Source organism: Protopterus annectens, chromosome 11.part0 (assembly GCF_019279795.1).
Source record: "Protopterus annectens isolate FY-2018-M chromosome 11.part0, PAN1.0, whole genome shotgun sequence".
In the NCBI taxonomy this organism is placed as follows: domain Eukaryota; kingdom Metazoa; phylum Chordata; order Ceratodontiformes; family Protopteridae; genus Protopterus; species Protopterus annectens.
In genome coordinates, this window is record NC_056745.1 from 403,461,744 (window position 1) to 403,482,866 (window position 21,123).

The window sequence follows — 21,123 nt, forward strand, 5'->3', positions numbered from 1 at the left end:
GCTATGTAAAGCATGTCAATACATCAATAAGGAAACTGTATTTAAACACCCAGTTACTGAGAAACCGTTCCATTTTAAAGCAAAAGCCACTTGTAGAACAGTGAATATTATTTAATTAGCTGAATGTCAGCAATGTACAGCATTTTATGTTGGAAAGACCAACAACATGTTTAAAGTTAAGATTTTGTAACACCTTTCCTGTATTCGGAATAAAAATATACATAATGCCCTCTTTAAACATATAGAGCGCAATAGTGATCATCAGTTTAAATTTAGAGCAATTTGTAATGTTTCACTTAATAAAAGAAGGGGAAATATAGGAGACATTACTGAAAGAGAGGAAGTGAGGTGGATTATTGAGCTTTCAGCTCACAGAACACCAGGACTCAATGAGTATATTCCCATGAATCCCGCCCTTAGAGAAAGGAGGGTGCAATACAAGTTTTGATTGGCTAGATCAATGTCAAATGGATATTTAAATATTGTAATAATTGTTCGTTCCTTTATCTGAAGAAGGGCAGAGCCCGAAAGCGCTTATCTTTGTATAGTATTGCCTGTCAACTGTTTTTATTGCTTTTACTATTTTATTATTAAACCAGTGTTTACTTTGGACAGTGGTGGTCTGCATAGTTTATTTGCTTTGTTTTCCCTAACTGTGATACTATTAATGTGATCTAGCTATATGTAACATATGCCCTGCCTTTCATGTAGGCAAGACCAACAGAATGTTTAAAGATAGGATATGTCAGCATCTATCAGATATTAAAGGAGGGTGTGCTCAGAATGCTCTCAGAAAACATTTGAAGGATGAACATCATCAGATTTGTTTTGCTGCTCTGAAAGTAATTAAGCAAAACCTAAGAGGGAGTGCTACAGTAGCTTTAACTGTAAAAGCTGAATATAAATGGATTTTAAGACTCAAGGCAGATAAGTGCCCCTGCTTTAAATGAAGCTGTATCTTTACAGCTGGTCTTGAAATTAAGACATTTTAGAAGTTGATTTGTTCTCATTAAGGTATTTTAATTTACTGTATTTCATTGGACTGTCTGTGATATGTAACTAGTTGTGAATACCTTTATATAGGTTTTTTGTCTTATTCTTACTTGTATCTTTTAAATGCCTGAGGAATCACTTGTATGTTTGAAAGCTTGTTTTCATTAAACATGTTTTTATGAGTTTTAGTGGAGTTGCTTGAGCCAGACTTTGGTCTTTTTTTTCCACTGGGCCAAGCTAAGAGATGGAAGATTTTGGTGGAGCAGCAATCCTTTCTGCTGAGTTATCAGGACCAATTGAAGAGAAATTCTCCTGTACTTGCCCCTCTGACAAGAAAATATCAGGGGGAACCAATGCTGCCTTGGCCAAAATGGTGCCAGTGAAGAGAGTATGGGCACTTCCTTTTGTGCCTCGAGAAGGAGTTTTGGAAGAAAAGGTAGAGGAGAAAAAGCATAGAGGAACTTCCTGTCCCCTGGAAAGAAAAGTTATCTGTCCCTCCAGGCTGTGGGACAAGGGTCCCTGTTGTGGAAGTGGGGAAGCCGATGGTTGGTTGCTGATGCAAAAAAGTCTGAGGACTGCCTCACTGAAGGGTGACTGCCTGGAAAACCTCTCTGTTCAAAGTTCATTTTGGGGGTCCCCCATGGAGCAGCTTAAGGTGTCTGCTAGCACAATGTCCAGAAAATGGCTGTATGTGGCTGCGAGGGTAAGGACTATTTGGGTTACCAAGTTCCATGCCTCCTGTACTAACCTGCACAGTTGGTAGGACCTGGTGCCTCCCTGTTTATGTACCTCATGACTGTGGTGTTGTTTGTGTACACTAGGAGTAGATTGGGTTTCTAAAGGTGGGCAAAATTCAGAAGAGCTTGCAGAAGAGCCTTCATTTCCTTCAGATTGATTTGGTCCTTCAGGAACTGAGGTTTTCCCCTGCACTTGGTGTGATCCTGTCCATGCCCGCCACAAATCATCCGAGGTGTATGTGCAAACCTGTTCAAGAGGAGGAGGTGGTGTAAATGGCAGTCCTGGGTTGGGGATGACCTATCCCTTCTACCAAAGTAGCTCCTTTTTGAAACAAGGAAGGAAGGGAATCAGAGTGTCCAAGAGGGTGACAGTTTGGTGACCACACAGATTTCAGGTACCACTGAATCTTTCTCATGTGAATTCTGGCCAGAGGAACATAGTGAATGGTGGCTGCCATGAATCCCAAAATTCTTAGTATCTCCCTTGCTGAGCAATCAGTTGTAGAGGACAGATTCTAAAAAAATGGGCAGACTGTGAGCGTTCTCCTGGTGAAAGAAGGCATGCATTTTCTTTGTGTTTAGTCTGCAGCCTAGGAAAACCAGATCCTGTGAAAGGATCATCTGTCATTTTTTTATAGTGAAATCCACACCTGTCAGAAGTTGAGGGGTGATGTCTAGATGCTGAAGAATTGTTTCTAGGAGACACCCTAGTTAAGCAGGTTATCCAGGCAGGGAAAAATGAGAAGTTATGTACCTACCATAACGTTCCATGTTAGTTGTCTTCTCTCTCCTCCTTTCTTGCTGGATGGGTTCGGAGCCGAACCTCGGCTCCGACTCGGCCACTACTAAAGCTCGAGAGCTAATTTTACCGGCTCGAGGCAAGCCTATATCTTATGATGCTAGGCGGTAACTCCCCAGATCTCGTTTGGAAGCTGAAAACCCAGCATAGGCCAAATAGTCCTCCAACTGGAAAGGAGGAGGAAGGAAGATAAACCCCCAAAGGTCGATATCTACGCTATAGCTACCCTAGGACCACCTAGATGGTGAAAAAGGAATATAAGGACCCTTCAAGGAAGGGAAGATCTTTTCAGTCTGTCCAGGCTAGGGGGATGGTGGGTGGGACGCAAGAAAGAAGGCGAGAGAAGACAACTAACATGGAATGTTATGGTAGGTACATAACTTCTCAATGTTAAGTTGTCAATCTCGCCTTCATTCTTGCTGGATGGGACCGCGTCCCTAGCACCTTCATCCTGGGTGGCTCATTGGAAAAGACTCTTGAGAACAGTGGAACCAAAATTTGCCCTGTTTCTGGAGGCCATGTCCAATTTGTAATGCAAGACAAAGGTATGAGGAGAGGCCCATGTGGCTGCCACACAAATAGTGTCTATCGGTAGTCTAGCTTGAAAGGCTGTTGATGTAGCTAGTGCTCTGGTTGAATGGGCTCTTGGCCTAGAAGGCAATTGTTTACCTCTGAGATGATAAATATAAGTGATCACAGAAGACAGCCACCTAGACAGGGTTACCTTGGATACTGGAAGGCCTTTCTTATTCTCTGCATAAGATAAAAAGAGTTTATCAGATTTCCTGATTTGTTTAGTTCTGTCCAAATAGTATCGGAGCTGGCGATGAATGCCCAGACAATGTAGTTTTTGCTCCGCCCTGTTTGAATAATTTGGGAAGAAAACTGGGAGGTCAATTGATTGATTTAAATTTGTCTGCGAAGCCACCTTGGGTACAAAAGAGGGGTTAGTTCTTAGAGAAACTCTGTCTTTGTGAAAAACTAAATAAGAAGGACGAATGCATAGGGCATGAAGTTCAGATACTCTCCTAGCTGATGTAATAGCGACTAGGAAGAGTGTTTTCCAGGAAAGTAATTTCAGTGAACAGGAAGCTGCAGGTTCGAAGGGAGGTAGAATCAAAGATGATAAAACTAAGTTTAGATCCCACTGTGGCAGAGGACCTTTGATAGGGGGGCTCGAGTAAAAAGATACCTCTAAGGAACGCTTTGCACAGCCTATGGGACATGATGTTGCCATCCGACAGGCCTATGTGAAAATTTGAAATGGCTGCCAGCTGAACCTTCACTGTGGAAGAAGAAGATCCTGAATGAAAAATTTCAGCCAGGAAATCCAAGACCGAGTGAATTGGGGCAGTGAAAGGATCTATATTTCTAGCCTTTGCCCAGAAGGAAAAATGTTGCCATTTACTACCGTAGATCCTTCTGGTGGAAGATTTAAGGGAAGCTACTATAATATCCCAGACAGGATTTGAAATCATAGGAATCCTGGCTAGGGATGGAAGAGGAGCAACCAAGCAGTAAGGTTGAGAGAATGGAGAGATTGGTGCAGCTGTCCCGACGGATGGGTCAAAAGATCTGGCACTGGATCCAGATGCCAAGGCTGCTCCAAGAGATAACGATGCAGGAACGGAAACCATATCTGTCAAGGCCAATAAGGGGCAATGAGAATCATCTTTGCTCTCAAGGCAGTTGCTTTCTGAATAACTTGTGTTATTAACGGAAAGGGGGGAAGGCGTAAAGAAGTCCCCGAGGCCAATCGTGGACTAGAGCGTCTCTGGGGGGATGGCCTGGAAGGGGGAAGAGGGTGAGGAAGTCGGGGCATTTGCTGTTTTGAGGTGTAGCAAAAAGATCGCAGCAAGGAAGGCCCCACTTCTGAAAAATCTCTTCCGTCACAGATTGTTTGAGAGACGACTTGTGTGGCATGAGAATAGCTCTGCTCAACCTGTCCGCTATGATGTTGGACTTCCCAGGGATATGCTTTGCTATCAGAAACCGCTGAGAAGAGATCGCCCATTGCCAAAGTCTGAGTGCTTCTCGACACAGGGGATAAGACTTAGTTCCGCCCTGCTTGTTGATATACCCCACTACGGACATATTGTCCATTTGGATTGCAATAGTCCCCAGGGTAAGAGAGTCGTGGAGGGCTTGCAACGTCAAAAGCACTGCTCTCATCTCCAGGACATTTATGTGCAGGTGGCATTCGAAGGGTTGCCATGTGCCATGGACTGTCCTGCCCTGAAAATGCCCCCCCACCCGATTAGGGAGGCGTCCGATGTGACCGTGGCGACCGGGGAGGTGGGGATAAAGGGTCTGCCTTGGTGGATTTGATGGGACACCATCCAGCAAGACAGATGATTTTTGCAAGCTGGAGTTATCATGATCTTGTGAGTCATACGGAGTTGTTGGAAAGACCACTGGGCAAAAAGCATCCACTGAAGGAGACGCATGTGAAAACGGGCAAGAGGAAGGAGTGTGATGGCAGCTGCCATGAGACCTAATACTTTCAGAACATACCTGGCCTGAATTTTGTTGATCTGAAGAAGGAGATGGACATGATTTTGAATATCTAAGACCCTTTGCTCTGTTAGCCTTGCTGAGATCTGCACGGTGTCCAAGTTGGTGCCTATAAAGGTAATAGACTGACAAGGCGACAAAGCAGACTTTTCGAAATTTATGGAAATACCTAGCTCCTTGCAAATGTGAATGGTGTAATCCCTGGCCTGAAGAAGTTGACGCCTGGTGGTGGCAGTGAGGAGCCAGTTGTCTAGATATGGAAACACCTGGAATCCTTGACGTCTCAGGTGAGCCGTAACCGCTGCCATACATTTGAACACTCTGGGGGCTATAGTGAGACCAAAGGGCAGGGCTCTGAATTGGTAATGACTGGCCCCCAGCCGAAAGTGGAGAAACCTTCTGGATCGCCTGTGAATTTTTATGTGATAGTACGCATCCTGAAAGTCTACTGAGCACATCCAGTTGTCCTTGCTCAAAAGAGGTAGAATGGACTGTAGCGTGACCATCCGGAATTTCATTTTTTTTTACAAACTTGTTTAGTTTGCTGAGATCCAATATTGGCCTCCAGTCCCCTGTTTTTTTTGGTACCAAAAAGAACTTTGAGTAGACTCCGGATCCTAGTTGGTCTGCTGAGACTGGTTGGATGGCTCTCTCTGTTAGTAGTTTTGATATTTTCAACCCTGCTTGTTCCCTCAGACTGGCTGGAACGTCTGGAAGGAGCCCCTTTCTCTGAGTTGGGGTTTGGATAAAAGGAATTTTGTAGCCCTTTGATATGATCGACTGTACCCATTTATCTTGAGTAAGAGAGAGCCAGGCTTGTGGGTACAGCGACAATCTTCCCCCGACTGCCTCCGAAGGTGGACAGTCGGGCAACACCTCAGGGATGCTGGAAGGGTTTGTCAGAGAGAGGCTCTCTGCTACCCTGATTCTACGGATCCCCTCTGCCTCTTGGGCGGTGTCTGTTGTTGTTACCCCCTCTGCCTCTAGGGGGAAACTGACCTCTTGCATCAGGCGTGACTCCCTGAGATTTGCAGAACCACATTTTTCCACCCTTTTGACCCTTAGGGTATGGTCTAGAAGGGGTGGAGAAACGGACTCCTACAGCAGAAAGAGTTTTGCCATCTTGCTCGCAGCTGGTCAAGGTCTCTTTCACTTGAGGCCCGAACAATGCCGAGCCATCAAAAGGGGAGTTTGTGAAGGACGCCTTGAAGGGGTCCGCAAAATTGCAAAGCCGCATCCAGGTGTGACGCCTTAAGGCCATTTGATCCATTTGTCTGTGGTAATATCTTCCCACCTGGCCAGGGAGACCGACAATCTTTGGGACAGAAAAAGTAATGGGACTGGGGAGGGGATGCTGCAGAGGTCGTCACAGATTTTTGCTTCCAAACAGAGGCCTCCCCGCTGAAGGTTCCCTATGTGGTCTCCCACAGCACCTTTTCCTATGGATTTGCCTTTGTTTCTGAGCTGTCCTGGGATCCCTTCTAATGAAGGAGGTAGATTTAGATGAGTAGTTCATATGGCATCTAGGAACTGAGAAGAGATGAATCTGTCTGCAATCCTTCATGGTCTTACCTTTGTCTTGGAGAGAGAGTCTAAAATTTTTTTATTTGAAATCCCCAGGGATAGGCTGACTGTGAACCTATGCATATCTGCAAATAACAGATCCAGTGGCAGCTAACCTAGAAGAAGCATCTACAGCATCGTAACTGCACAGTGTCTGGCAATTTGAGTGGTCTATGACAGTAAGTTATGCATTTGATATTTAGACTTTGCTGCAGGAGGATCCAGTATAACTTTGTTTAAGGAATACAGTACAGAGATCAAGTACTTTGTCATTTGAGTCTGGTAGTTAATTGCCTTAAAGGCAAAGGTGTAAAATCTTCTTACCTCGCTGATCCACAGCCCTACCATCTTTGTCCATTGTGCTGGGCAGAAGCTTAGAGGACTTCCCTGAAGACAGGGATACTGCAGAGGGATCTGCCACTGAATTACTGTATAAATATTTTAGATAATCAGGCACCTTGTAAAACCTGTCTGGTCTTTTAGGAGCTGGTGGTCGATAATAAAGTACAGAAGAAGTGGACTGAAAACTGTCCTGGAATGCCTCAAGGACTGGGCAGGAAATAGCAAAAGCACAGGAATACCCATCTCGAACTGGGTGTAATACTTCTTCTGAACATCAGAGGTCTGAGTGGATCGCAATTCAAAGTGATTTTTCATGTTCTGTATAGTCTCCCCAAAGGAAGCTCCCCCAATAGGGGAATCCAGTGAGAGGTTGTCTTTGTCATAGGAAGAGATTTGTTTTGGAGAATGCAGCTAAGAGGAATAGTCCGGAGAACGGTCAAAGTCACAGTCCTGTTCTACATCAGAAGAGGACGAAACCAGGGTAGGTTTCTGAGGTGTGGCCTGTCATTGCTGATACTCAAAGAAGGAAGGTTTCAAAAACATAATAGCTTTGAATAACCCCTGTGAGAAGTCTATCCACTCCTTTTAGCTGCTGATGGACAGGCACATGCCTAGTTTTCTGTTGTTCTCTTTTTAAGTGTGACATCCACCTGGATGAGACACTGAGGTTCAGAACCCCTGTCTGACTTCTGTTACAGAGCTTGGATCTCTTCCTTAACTAAAATTTTAGGGTTGCTGTGCAGTCCCTTGAAATGATGAGGCACAGTTCCTCAGACATATCAGCAGTCTGCAAGGCCTCCAATGCCATACCGGCCTTCAATGAGGTCTCAGTAATGGGCAACTGAGAAGCAGCCTGATGTACTGAGTGTTCTGCAACCTAAATGGGTATGTTTAGTTCAAAAATGTTGGACTGTGGATCCATTAGAGGCCTCTCCAGGTTTTTCTTAAGCTGCAGAGGGATGCCCAAAGATGAAGAATCAACCATCTTGGATTGGGCCAACAGTTTAAGACGCTGGGTTTTTAGAAAGGTGCTGAAAGTGGAAAGTCTCGACCTAAGGGTTTTGGGAATGAGCAACTGACAGACTGAACAAGATTTGTACTCATGTTCTAGGCCTAGGCAAAAAAGACACTTGCTATGCAAGTCCTTCTACAGAATCTGTCTACCACACTCACACTTACCCCTCCTAGCTGACATCGAACAACTTTTGACAAACTAGAGTAAGAAAAAAATGAAGGTTTCCCAATAGGGCACTTAATCTGGATAAACGGTCAAAGTAAAGGTACCAACAACCAAATGGCCAACAGTTCAACAGATGCATGATCTGTATTCATGCTGATGGCGAGACAGTCTAAGGAACCACTCTCATACTTACGTCTATATACCCAATGCATACAAGCTCAGGTCATGCGTGGGACATACAACCTAGGGAAGGTAAAACTTTGGTAGAGTCGGACCATCAGCTGCGACAACCCATATGTCAGGAATACTGTAACAGTGACTTCATTCAGGACATTGTGCAGAGTTGTAAAACTATTTTTCTACCCAATTCACATCAGAAAAAGTCTCAGAATCATGCTCCTTTCACTACAGCTTTGCCAGTCTGAGTCATATGATAATTTTTGACTAGGACTACCAAATACCAGTTTGTCATCCCCAACCTGGTGATGCACAGCTATTGGGTTCCAGTTCCCTAAATAAAAGATCTTACATTCTACAGTACTTCTCACTCAAGCTAGATCACTATTCAACTTGTATCCCACCTCCGTCTTCTATAATTTCCTCTCCAGTTCTACATGTGACAAGGCAATAAAGGCCCTTCAAGAACAAAGTATGCCATATTCACTGAGGTTCTCTCATCTGCCTCAACTAGTCTGTTATTAGGAATGTATCAAAATGAACTGGCAAGACAACTGTTTTATGAAGCTGGGCTGCTGTCCATCTGTTAGGCCATTAGAATCCATGAATTCAAGCAGCCAAGTTTACAGAATTCATCACACTCCAGAAGTGAGATTATCAGATTTTTCCATGGAGAAAGTTACACTAAAGGCAAATCATGATGACAGCAACTAAGTAACTTCTCGGTTGTCCATGTCTGCAGTGAATATATGAGAGAACACTGCATAAGCAATAATCCCATCCCACACCATCAACACTTCAACTATAATCAAATGAAAACAAGCAAGTGTTTTTTTTTTTTTTGCAAGAAGGCAACCCCTAATTACTTAAATACACGAATTTCACATCTGTACCAGCATGAAGAAAGGATAACCACCACAGAGGAAAAAAATTGTTTCCACTCCAACTGCTAACATTCCACTGCTGAAATCAAAGCAACTGAACTGCACTACTAGTTCAACACATCTAAACTTCCATGTCTGCATCCAGTGCCTAAAACCAGATTATAAAAGTTTGGACCATCAAAATCAAAGTGGCACAGTATGCAAACTGCACAGAAAACAGAGATATTCTCTAAGTGCACTGTGATGTTTGTGATGCAATGTTAATGCAGGCAAATATAATGCAGCCAATGAAACAGCAAGATCCATCTACAGTTGCAAACAGATACTTAAATACAGTTCAATTATCAAGATCGGCATTTTACATAGCAATACTGCCTGCAGCAACATGGTAAAGTGAATGGCTGGCTCACAACTGAAGTAGAGGTAGCATAGGGACACCTAATATATGTCAACAGGTTTGGGTTTAAAGAAAAGTGATAGAACCAAGTTGTTTTCTGTCATCCATCGCATGCTTCTCTTTCTCTCGCTCTACTTTTTTTTTGTACAATTACAAATAACAATATTATTAAAAATGTGAATATGAGTACCTAAAATTCCCATAAGCACTGCTGGCTCCCTGGATGGTATTTGGTGTAGAAATGGAAGGATTTCATCTAGGACATACCATTTATCTAGGTATTCCAAAATCTTTCCCAAACAAACCAGTGAGTTGACACGTACCTGTTGGACATGAAGAGACATTAGCTTCTGGTACTGATTTACAATAAACCCCCCTACTGACAGTATCATTCACATAATAAGTAATATTATTTCACTTAATTTTAGCAAGTACAGTTTTACAAGGTACTCACCATATCAGTAGATGATTTAAGAGTATCTACCTTCAGAGTAAACGGGCTTGCAGAAAAGACACATTTCTGTGACACACTGGCTACGTTAAATTTTCTGAGCAATAACTGAAATGTTCTCCAGGGAGGTAAGGTTGGCTACTGCATATGTATGTAAAATAACCTACCTATCCAGAGTGCAATACAAGATCTGGAAACAGAGTAGATGCTGCATTTTTCCCATATTTATAACAAACGATGATGGAATTTACATATAGCTCTCTAGACCTAGAATTCAAAAGAATAAGCTACAGAATATCAGACTACCTCTAGATGTTGGTAATATACATTTACTTCATATGAGAGAAACAGCTGATCAGCTTTCCTGAAGGACTAAGTTTTGTTTAGATAGTACCTGAGCTACATGTGGACATCTACAGTGTGATGGATCCTTTCTTCTTTGTTTTAGGTTCAAGAATGAAAACTGGGAGATTAACAATCTGGCTTAAACTGTACATCCTGTAAGTGAAAAATTCTCTGGTTTAGTAAAGAAAATTAAGAGATTAACAGTCTGTCAAAGTAAACTCCGAGATGACTAAGCAAAAAGGTAGGATTTGTTCTCAAAGAAATTCTGTCTCTGTGAAAAATGAGGTACGGTTGACTTAACTCGGTCCACGTCCGAATCCGAAAGTCTGGAAGCCCGAGAGGAGACCACCGATGGAGCCAGTGACCCCAGAATCGGGGACCTCAAAGTAAGAGATACTGGTTCTAAGACTGGGGACCAGCTCCTACCAGCAAATTAAACGGTCGGTTCCGATGACACTGGAGCCGAGACCGTAGCAATTTTTGTAGTTTTCAACACCGAAGAGCCCTTCGGAGCCAAACCAGATGAAGAGGCTGGAGAAGAGGATTTTGGTTGACCGGGAGCTGAATCCAGGTCGGATTGAAAGGCCGACTTGATTAACTCCTGCTCCACTAACTTGCGCTTCATTTCAGCTAGAACCCTGGAACTAAACCCATGACAAATAGCACAGACCTCTTGTAAATGCACCTCACCCAAACAGTACACACATGTAGAGTGCCCATCTGTAATGGACATCTTCTGGTTACATTTTGGGCATCTCTTAAAACCAGATTTAGCCTTCTCTGACATATTAAAGAGTAACCACACAACAATCACAAAAACCAAAAGTAAGCCTAACCGGTAAAGTATATGAAGGCAGCTAACTTTAAACTGTAATAGAAGCCCTATAGGCTAAGGAAAACAAATCAGCCGAAAAAACAGCCAAAAGCCTAACTGGCTAACAAACAAAAAATTGCACCAAAAACTGCAAAGCCTAACTTGGCTTGGGATAGAGATGAATCAGAAAAAAACAGGGCCAAGCCCAACTAGAAAAGAGAATAAGTTATCCGCTAACTACGAAAAATCCAAAAAACGGATAAAAAGAAAACAGCACAATATAGTAATCTAACTAACAATGCACAAATAAACTTTTTTGAAAATTTTTTCTGAAAATCACAAACTTATCTCTCCAACGGCAAAGAGCTGTAGAGGACACCTGATCAGTTGCAGCGGCAAACTAGATCTGGGAAATGTAGTGGTGCATTGTGGGATAAGGCTTTGGTCTCGAGCTGTTTGAGACCTCGAGCTTTGCTATTTGGCCGAATTGGAGCAGATGATCGTCTCCCAAATTCATCAGTAAGAATGAAGGCGAGATTAAGCAACTTCACATTAATCAACAACCACAGGCAACAGGATCTGACTAGGATCATGATTCTTAAACTGGCACCAATTAAAAAATATTTTCTAATTACACATATGATTTCCTAGTAGCACGTTTCTCACCTCATAAGCATCTGCTGCATGTCTTCCAAAAAAAAAAAAAAATGGTGCCAGAAAGGCATTGAAAATCTATCATCCAGGCAGACAGCGTTTATAGAATGGGTATATATATATTAAACTTCCACACTTGTGTGAATAAAGCCAGTCTGGGGGGAAGCTTGTGCTACTCGCTCTTCGCCAGACTGAAAAGAAGGAAGAATCACTGTTGCACTGGCCAGAAGGAAGTCATCATAATTTTTGCAGTGTGCTTCTGGATCTTCAGAAGAATCTGGTAATCAATGGAAAGTCATTCAGGAACATTCCTGCCTACGGGAATGAAAAAGCTTCTGTCTTTCAGGCCTGCTTGACTGCAAGGAGTCTTGGAGCAGAACATCTGTAGATGTCTGTTCTGAAAGGAGGCAAAAAGCTCTAACTGAAGATGAAGATTTCATGCATGGGGTCCTTCTATGGTCCTGATGCACTTGTCTGCAATAAGGTCTTGCTCTGATGGAATGTATAAAGCCTGAAGAGTCAGACTGAGTTGAATTTCTACTTCCCAGGCCATTGATGCCAGTCTGCAAAGATGGCGGGATCTGGTACTCCTCTTGTTTATGTATGACATCACTGTGGCATTGTCTGTGTGGACTAGAAGAGGACAAAGTGACCAGAGATGATTCAAAGCCTTCAAAGCACTGATAACAGTGAACATCTTCCTGACACTAACATTTATGTGCTTCTGACTATCTAAAGGATACCACAGATGTTGCACTTTTACCCCTTTAAACACCGCACCACACACCAGGTCTGAAGCAACTGAGATTACTGACTGTATAGATGGCTGAAAGGGTAAAAATGAGAGACCTGGCCTACCCACCATCCAATCTCCCTTTACAAATTCCAGAAGTAAAATATAAATACTCAAAGGGTATAAATGCTGACTCCAGACTGATCCAAGGTACTAATGTATTTTTCTCATGTAGTCTGGCAAAGGGCAGTATGATGACCATCAATGTCACACACTCAAAATCCTGAGAAACTCCCTTGCAAACACTTGGTTTAACCTGAAAAAAAATTCAGGGAAAGCTGTTGGAACATTTCTACTTTGTCTGGAGGGAGAACGTTTTTTTCTAAGGTCGAGTCCTGCAAACACACCAGGAAAACCATACAAAGTTAAAAGTGTTAACATCTTTGCACAAAGACTTAGCCATGAGTAAGAATTAGAAGTTATGTACCTACCATAACGTTCCAGGTTAGTTGTCTTCTCTCGCCTTCTTTCTTGCTGGATGGGTTCGGAGCCGATCCTCGGCTCCGACTCGGCACTTGCTTTAGCTTGAGAACTCCTTTTACCAGCTCAAGGCAACCCTATATCCCATGATGCAAGGCGGAACTACCTCAGCTCTCGTTTGGCAGCTAACCTACCCTGCTAAGGACTAACCTAACATAATTAGGAAAACAAGTTCATAAAAAGAGTCCTCATATGAAGGCTCAGGAGGAAACAACCTGATAGGAACTCTTCAAGATCTGTCCAGGCCAGGGGGTAGGAGGGAGGGGCCAAGAAAGAAGGCGAGAAGACAACTAACATGGAGCGTTATGGTAGGTACATAACTTCTAAATGTTAAGTTGTCAATCTCGCCTTCATTCTTGCTGGATGGGACAGCGTCCTAGCACCTGTATCCCGGGTGGCTCAATGGAACAGACTCTTGAGAACTGTGGAACCAAAACTGGCCCTATCTCTGGAGGCCAAGTCCAACTTGTAATGAGAGACAAAGGTATGAGGTGTGGCCCAAGTAACTGCTGCACAAATAGTATCAATGGGTAGTCTATCCTGAAAGGCTGCAGAAGTGGATAGACTCCTGGTTGAGTGTGCTGCTTTTGGTTTAGAAGATAGCTGCTTGCCTCTGAGAGAGTACACAAAGGAAATGGTGGAAGTCAACCATCTGGATAAGGTCACTTTAGAAACTGGAAGACCTATCCTGTTTTCTGCATAGGAGACAAATAATTGGTCCGATTTTCTGAATTGTTTAGTTCTATGCAAATAGTACCTGAGCTGACGATGGACATCCAAAAAATGAAGCTTCTGTTCAGCTCTGTCGGAATAGTTTGGGAAGAAGACTGGTAGATCTATAGATTGGTTAATATTGGTTTGAGACACAACTTTGGGGAGAAAGGAAGGGTTCGTTCTTAATGATACCCTGTCCTTATGAAAAACCAAGTAAGGGGAACGAATGCAGAGAGCTTGAATCTCGGAAACCCTTCTTGCTGAAGTGACAGCCAGTAAGAATATAGTTTTCAGGTCAATAACTTCAAAGAACATGAAGCAGGCGGTTCGAAGGAGGTAGTATCAAGGATGCCAACATTAAGTTTAGATCCCATTGCGGAGGAGGATGCTTTATAGGCGGCTTTAGGAGAAAACTCCTCTCAGAAAGGCCTTGCATAATCTATGAGACATAATGTTATTGTCATGCAAGCCAACATGATACTTGGAAAAAGCAGCCAGTTGTACTTTAACTGTAGATGACGAGGATCCTGAATGAAAAACCTCCGCCAGGAAATCTAAAACAGAATGTACAGGAGCAGTAAAGGGATCAATATTCCTGGAATTTGCCCAAATAGAAAACGTCGCCACTTGCTAGCATAAACAGTCCTAGTGGATGACTTTAAGGAAGACACTAAGATGTCTCTGACGGAGTCAGAGATCATCGGAAGCCTGGCTAGGGAAGGAAGTGGAGCAACCAAGCAGTGAGGTTGAGAGAATGAATGGCCCGGTGCTGCTGACCCGACTGGTGGATCAAGAGATCCGGAACTGGGTCCAGATGCCAGGGCTGCACCAGAAGGTGACGATGCAGAGGCGGAAACCAAATTTGTCGAGGCCAATAAGGGGCAATGAGAATCAACTTGGCTCTCAAAGCGGTGGCTTTCTGAATGACATGTGGAATGAAGGGAAAAGGAGGAAAAGGGTACAGAAGTCCCCGGGGCCAATCCTGGGTCAGAGAGTCTCTCAGGGGTTGGCCTGGAAGGGGAAAGAGGGTGAAATAATCGGGCACTTGTTGTTTTGAGGAGTAGCAAAAAGATCGCAACAAGGAGTGCCCCACTGCAGAAAAATCTGATCCACTACAGATTGATTGAGAGACCACTCGTGAGGCATCAGAATGGATCTGCTCAGCCTGTCCGCCAAGAGGTTGGACCTGCCGGGGATGTGCGTTGCTATCAGAAACCGATGAGAGGAGATTGCCCATTGCCAAAGTCTGAGAGCTTCTCGACACAATGGATAGGACCTGGTCCCGCCCTGCTTGTTGATGTACCAGACCACGGACATGTTGTCCGTTTGTACTGCAATAGTCCCCGTGGGAAGAAAGTCGTTGAGGGCCTGCAACGTTAAAAGCACCGCTCTCATCTCCAGGACATTTATGTGCAGATGGTATTCTATGGGTTGCCACGTCCGTGGACCATCCTGCCCTGATAATGCCCCCACCCGATCAGAGAGGCATCCGTAGTGACTGTGGCAACTGGAGGAGGGAAACAAAGGTCGGCCTGATGAAGAAGAGGGGAAGATATCCACCAATTCAGATGAGTTCTGCACGACTGTGTGACTAAGATTTCGTGCCTCATCGGGAGACTGTGGTACGACCACTGCGTGAATAGCATCCACTGCAGAAGACGCATGTGGAAGCGAGCCAGTGGTAGTAGAACAATGGCCGCAGCCATAAGACCTAGAACCTTCAGTATAAATCTGGCTTTGACCTTGTTGCTCTGCAATAAAATCCGAACGAATTTTTGGACGTCCAGAATTCTTTGATCTTTTAGTCTGGCTAACATTTTGACGGTGTTTAATTCTGCGCCTATAAAGGTGATAGATTGGCAAGGCAGCAGAGAAGATTTTTCGAAATTTACTGAAATTCCCAAACTCCTGCAAAGCTGTAGAGTGTAGTCTCTGGTCTGGAGAAGCTGACACCTGGTGGTGGCGGAGAGGAGCCAGTCGTCCAAATAAGGAAACACCTGGAATCCTTGACGTCTCAGATGAGCTGTGACCACTGCCATGCATTTGGTGAACACTCTGGGGGCTGAAGTGAGGCCAAAGGGCAGGGCTCTGAATTGGTAATGACTGGTCCCTAGCCGAAAGCGGAGAAACCTTCTGGAGCACCTGTGAACCTTTATGTGATAGTACGCGTCTTGAAGGTCTATAGAGCACATCCAGTTGTCCTTGCCCAGAAAGGGCAGAATGGACTGAAGCGTGACCATCCGGAATCTTACCTTCTTGACAAATCTGTTTAGACTGCTCAGGTCTAATATTGGTCTCCAATCTCCCGTCCTTTTGGGGACCAAAAGAATCTCAGTAGACGCCGGATCCTACCTGGTCTGCCGGCACAGTCTGGACGGCTCTTTTTTCTAGGAGCTTTGAAACCTCCTGTTCTGCCAAATCCCTTTGACCGGGTGAGATGTCTGGAAGGGATTGTTGAGGTCAGGATACCTTTGAAGGAGATTTTGTAACCCTCGGATATGATCGACTGTACCCACATATCTTGTGATAGGGATTGCCAGGCTACTGGGTACAGCGAAATCCTTCCCCCGACTGCCTCCAAGGGTGGACAGTCGGGCAACACCTCAGGGATGCTGAAAGGGCTTCTCAGGAAGAGACTCCCTGTTGCCCTGGTTCTGAGGACTCCCCCTGCCTCTAGGGCGGCGTCTATTGTTGTTACCCCCTCTGCCTCTGGGGGTAAACTGACCACGTGTGTCCGGTGTAGCTCCTTGGGCTTTGTGGAACCACATCTTCCCCCCTTTCTGACCCTTGGGATATGGTCTAGACGGAGTGGAAAAATGGACTCCAACGGCAGAAAGAGTTTTACCGTCCTGCTCACACCTGGTCAAGGTATCCTTCACCTGAGGTCCGAACAAAGCCGAACCATCAAAGGGGGTATTGGTGAAGGACGCCTTAAAGGGGTCCGCAAAATTACAAAGCCGCATCCAGGCTTGGCGTCTACGAGCAACTCCTGTGCCTGCGGCCCTGCTCGCTCCATCGGCCGCATAGGATATGAGCCGCATGGAGGAGTTGGATAGGGAATTCAGGATTGCTAGCTGTGAGGCAATCTTTTCTTGAGCCCCAGCAGCAGAAGGATCCTGGACCCCTTCACCCAGTTCCTTGAGAATATCTCTTTGAAGCCTGGTGAAGTGACAAAGGTAGTTCAGCGAGCATAGCAAAGGTCGCTGAAGAAAACATCCGCTTTCCATACCTGTCCATGGTCCTAGAATCCTTGTTAGGAGGATGGACAGGTACTGAAGGATCCGCCAGTTCCTTCTTAGTGGCCGCTGCCACCACCATAGCATCCACAGAGACGCCTTGGAAAGAAACTGTTTGTCCGTGGGGCCGTGATAAATTTGGATGGTCTCCTGGGGACAGGTTCCACAGAATCTGGAGCCGTCCGCCTTCGAGCCACTACCTGCATAAGTGGGTCGAAGGCGGAGACACCCAGGAGGTGGAGGGTCGGGATCCAAAAGCCTCCAGGTATACCGACTCATCCTCGGAGGGATCAATGGATGGCCAATTCCCCCTCTGTTTGAGGAGCTCAAGGATGTCTGAAAAGGAGACATCCTCAGAGGGATCGTGGGGAACCCTCCGACTCATCTAAGTCAGTATCCAATGTAGTAGACTCGGGGGAGTCTGTGTGTTTCCTCTTACACGTCCTCTTCCGAGGGGGTTCACCTGCAGGATCAGGAGAAACCACGGAAGAGGAGGAAATTCCCAATGGGGAAACCTGGGGCGATGGATCCCTGGGCCTGAGAGCAAGAGGCTGGCAAGAGGCGTCTACAGGCACTGAAGAGGGAGGAGCTAGAGGGATGGACCGTTGACCTGGCTCAGAGGCCAGGACACTCCTCATCACCTCAAAGGCTCCCTCCCGGGAGGCGGAATATCCCGATCCGAGGATACAGGAATTCCCGGCTCCACTGAGAGGAAGGCTCGAGGCCGATGTCGGTGCCGAGCTTACCAAAGCCGAAGCCCGAGAGGGAGGCGGGGTCGGACAAGGGTCCGATGCCACTAGCCCCTCGGGCCGACAAGAAACCCGGCGACCGGATCCCTCCAAGGAAGGCCTCAAGGAGGAGATCGGAGCCGAGGCGACAGAGCCGAAGGATGTATCGGCTCGGCCGAAACAGTCGCTGTCCCGAAGCTCCGGCTCCGAACTCTGGTGTGGAGTCGGAGGAGGAAGTTCAAGGGTGAGACAATAGCGAAGTCTGTTGAGACGGGCTATGGAGCATTTGGGCCAGTGCCTGCGACTTCAACAGCCTGCTTCCCACCCTCTCTAAGTCGTGGTCAGACAGCCTGGAAGATCTCGAAGATCGGCTCCGATGGCTCCGCTCCGACAAAGAGGAGACCCGAAGCGAGTGGATACTCTGCAACGAAGGGGACCGAGATCTCTTCGGGGCCGAAGTCATCGGAGCCGAAGTCCCTGAATTCCAGATGGAGCGAAGGTTTCTCGGCTCCGATGCTGGATAAGGTGTCGGCTCCAGCGGAGCCGACAAGGCCACAGTAGACGGTGTCGGAACCAGTCGGTGCCGAACCCACTACTTTGAAGCAGATAGATCAGTTCCAGCGGGCCGATCTCGGCTCCGGCGGCGGAGCCACCGGAGGAGGCTTAGATACTGAAGCCTGAGCCGGTAGCTTAGAAGGTTTCCCAGACCCTGTTTTAGAGGGAGAACCTTCTGGCTTAAGTAAGCCACGGAGGATTAGCTTATTCCTCCGTTCCTGCAGGACTCTCTGGCTAAAAGAGTGACACAAAGCACAGGAGTCCTGCAGGTGCAAAGGCCCCAGGCAGTAAACACAAGAAGTGTGACCGTCTGTCAGAGACATTTTCTGACAGCACGAGTCACACTTCTTGAAGCCTGAGACCTTGCCTTCCTTTGACATAACCCTAGGAGGAAGTCACACACAAACCCCAACAAACACACACAATTAATCCCCTAACACACAACACACAGGTAGGGATTAACCAATGGGGTTTAGGCCTAACTAAACTTTTATACTAAAGGAAATAAAACGTTTTGAAATATAAGGGAATAGGGTAGGCTGTAACACACTACAGACTATAAAAAATGGAAACAAGGGGGAATAAAACCCTAACTAAGCTTTTTCTCTTTTGACAAGAAAATTACTTACCTCAGCTGGCAAAGGAGACCTCTTTCGCTAAGCGGCAAACGAGATCTGAGGTAGTTCCACCTTGCATCATGGGATATAGGGTTGCCTCGAGCTGGTAAAAGGAGTTCTCAAGCTAAAGCAAGTGCCGAGTCGGAGCCGAGGATCGGCTCCGAACCCATCCAGCAAGAATGAAGGCGAGATTGACAACTTAACATCTATTTATATATGCACCCTGAACAGACAACAACCTGGCTAACAATGGGAAAAACAATGCTCCTACTTAAGAGTGAACAAGCTACCCTAAAAATTATAGGCCAATAACTTGCCTTCCAATTAAGTATAAACTATACATGGGAATTGATGCCGACAAAGTTTATGGTCATTTAGAAGAAAACTCGATTATGGCAGCAGAATGAAAGAGCAATAAAAGAAAGTCATATGGAACAAATGATCATCTGTTTAAAGTCATAGCGGAGAACTGTAAAAAGAGGAATAATCTAAGTATGGCATGGACTGACTACAAAAAAAGCATTTGATAGTATCCCACAATCATGGATAAAAAAGTGCTTAAAAATGTATAAGACACACCCTACACTGATTGACTACATTACAGTTGCTATGAAACGGTGGCAGACCACTTTGCAATTAAACCATGATAAAGGACAAATTATTATCCCAGGGATAAAAATTCAAAGAGGCATATTCCAGGGTGACTCTGTCATCGCTGCTATTCTGCCTTGCCCTTAACCCATTAAGCTGTCTACTTAACAGCTTACGCCATGGCTATAATTTGGCTCCTAGAAAACAACAAAGTGTAAAGACTTCTCGTCGATGATTTAAAACTGTACAGCTCATCAAATGAGGAACTGAAAGTACAACTGCAAGTCGTCAAAACTTTTTCAAAGGATATAAGAATGTCATTTGGTTTTGATAAATGTGCAAAAGCAACCTTTAAAGCAGGAAAAAGTACAGTTTTGTACCTACCATAAATGTAAATGTTCGAGTGTATACCCTGCTGCAGTCATCACACTTGGGTTATCCTGACTTCAGGCAGTCCCGCAGTCGGCCCGAATTCCAAAGTCTTGGTCTGGCGTCGGTTGCTGTCACTTCTTCCCTGAGGTCAGAGCGCCAGGGGTATATCAGAGGCATCCGACGCCATTTTCTTCAGTTTTTCTTGCCCCAGATGTCAGGTGCCCCTAACAGGTAGGCAAAAAAAAAAAAAATATATATATATATATATATATATATATATATATATATATATATATACATACATATAGCTATATGGAAAAATAAAACAAAACCCTTAGGCACAAGCAAATACACCACAGAGGTAGTATAGAATAGAGTGGTAGAGATAAGTTCAGCTAGTTCAGACGGGATGGGAGGGAGGGTAACCTGGACTGCAGCAGGGTATACACTCGAACATCTACATTTATGGTAGGTACAAAACTGTACTATATGTTCATCGTGTTACCCTGCTGCAGTCATCACACTTGGATAGAATCCCAAAGCTAAGGATGGGAAGTGGAGTCAAAGAGGGTTAGAGGAGGCTAGGAGGCCCTGCAAAACTGCAGTGGCGAAGCCAGCTCTAGTCTTAGAGTAAAGTGGTAAGTGGTAATGTTTGGTGAAGGTGTGTACTGAACTCCAAGTTGCAGCTTCCAGAATATCCTTGGTTGGCACCCCCCTGCGGAAGGCTGTAGATGTAGCTGCTGCCCTGGTAGAGTGGGGCCTTATGGTAGCAGGAACTGGTTTTCCATGGTGGGTGTAGCAAAAACGTATGCAATGTCCTATCCATTTGGAAATGGTCTGTTTTGAGATAGCCTTTCCTTGTGATGCTGTAGCATAGGATACAAAAAGCTGGTCAGATTTTCTGAAAACCTTAGTTTTATCCAAGTAGTAACGTAGCTGCCTGTGAATGTCCAAGGAATGCAAGAGTCTTTCTCCTTTGTTCTGTGGATTTGTAAAGAAGGTGGGTAAATGGATGATTTGATTTATAGCCACACTGGATACCACCTTAGGCATAAAGGAGGGGTTAGTTCGTAGAGAAACTCTGTCTTGATGAAAAATGAGGAAAGACTCTACTGCCATTAGTGCCCGAAGCTCTGAAACTCTTCTAGCTGAAGTAATTGCTAGCAGCAGGGCAGTCTTCCATGATA

The 21,123-nt window shown here is 45.0% G+C and overlaps 1 protein-coding gene across 3 annotated transcripts in view; it reads right to left on the bottom strand.

Annotated features, from left to right (window-relative positions):
• The window catches only part of SCYL2 (SCY1 like pseudokinase 2), a 1,725,360-nt gene that overhangs the window by 418,928 nt on the left and 1,285,309 nt on the right, over window positions 1-21,123 (bottom strand). For all 3 annotated transcript variants that reach the window (XM_044087896.1, XM_044087898.1, XM_044087897.1), the window contains one exon: window positions 9,777-9,909. In XM_044087896.1, the coding sequence (XP_043943831.1) occupies window positions 9,777-9,909 (133 nt within the window). The remainder of the gene's footprint in view (window positions 1-9,776; window positions 9,910-21,123) is intronic.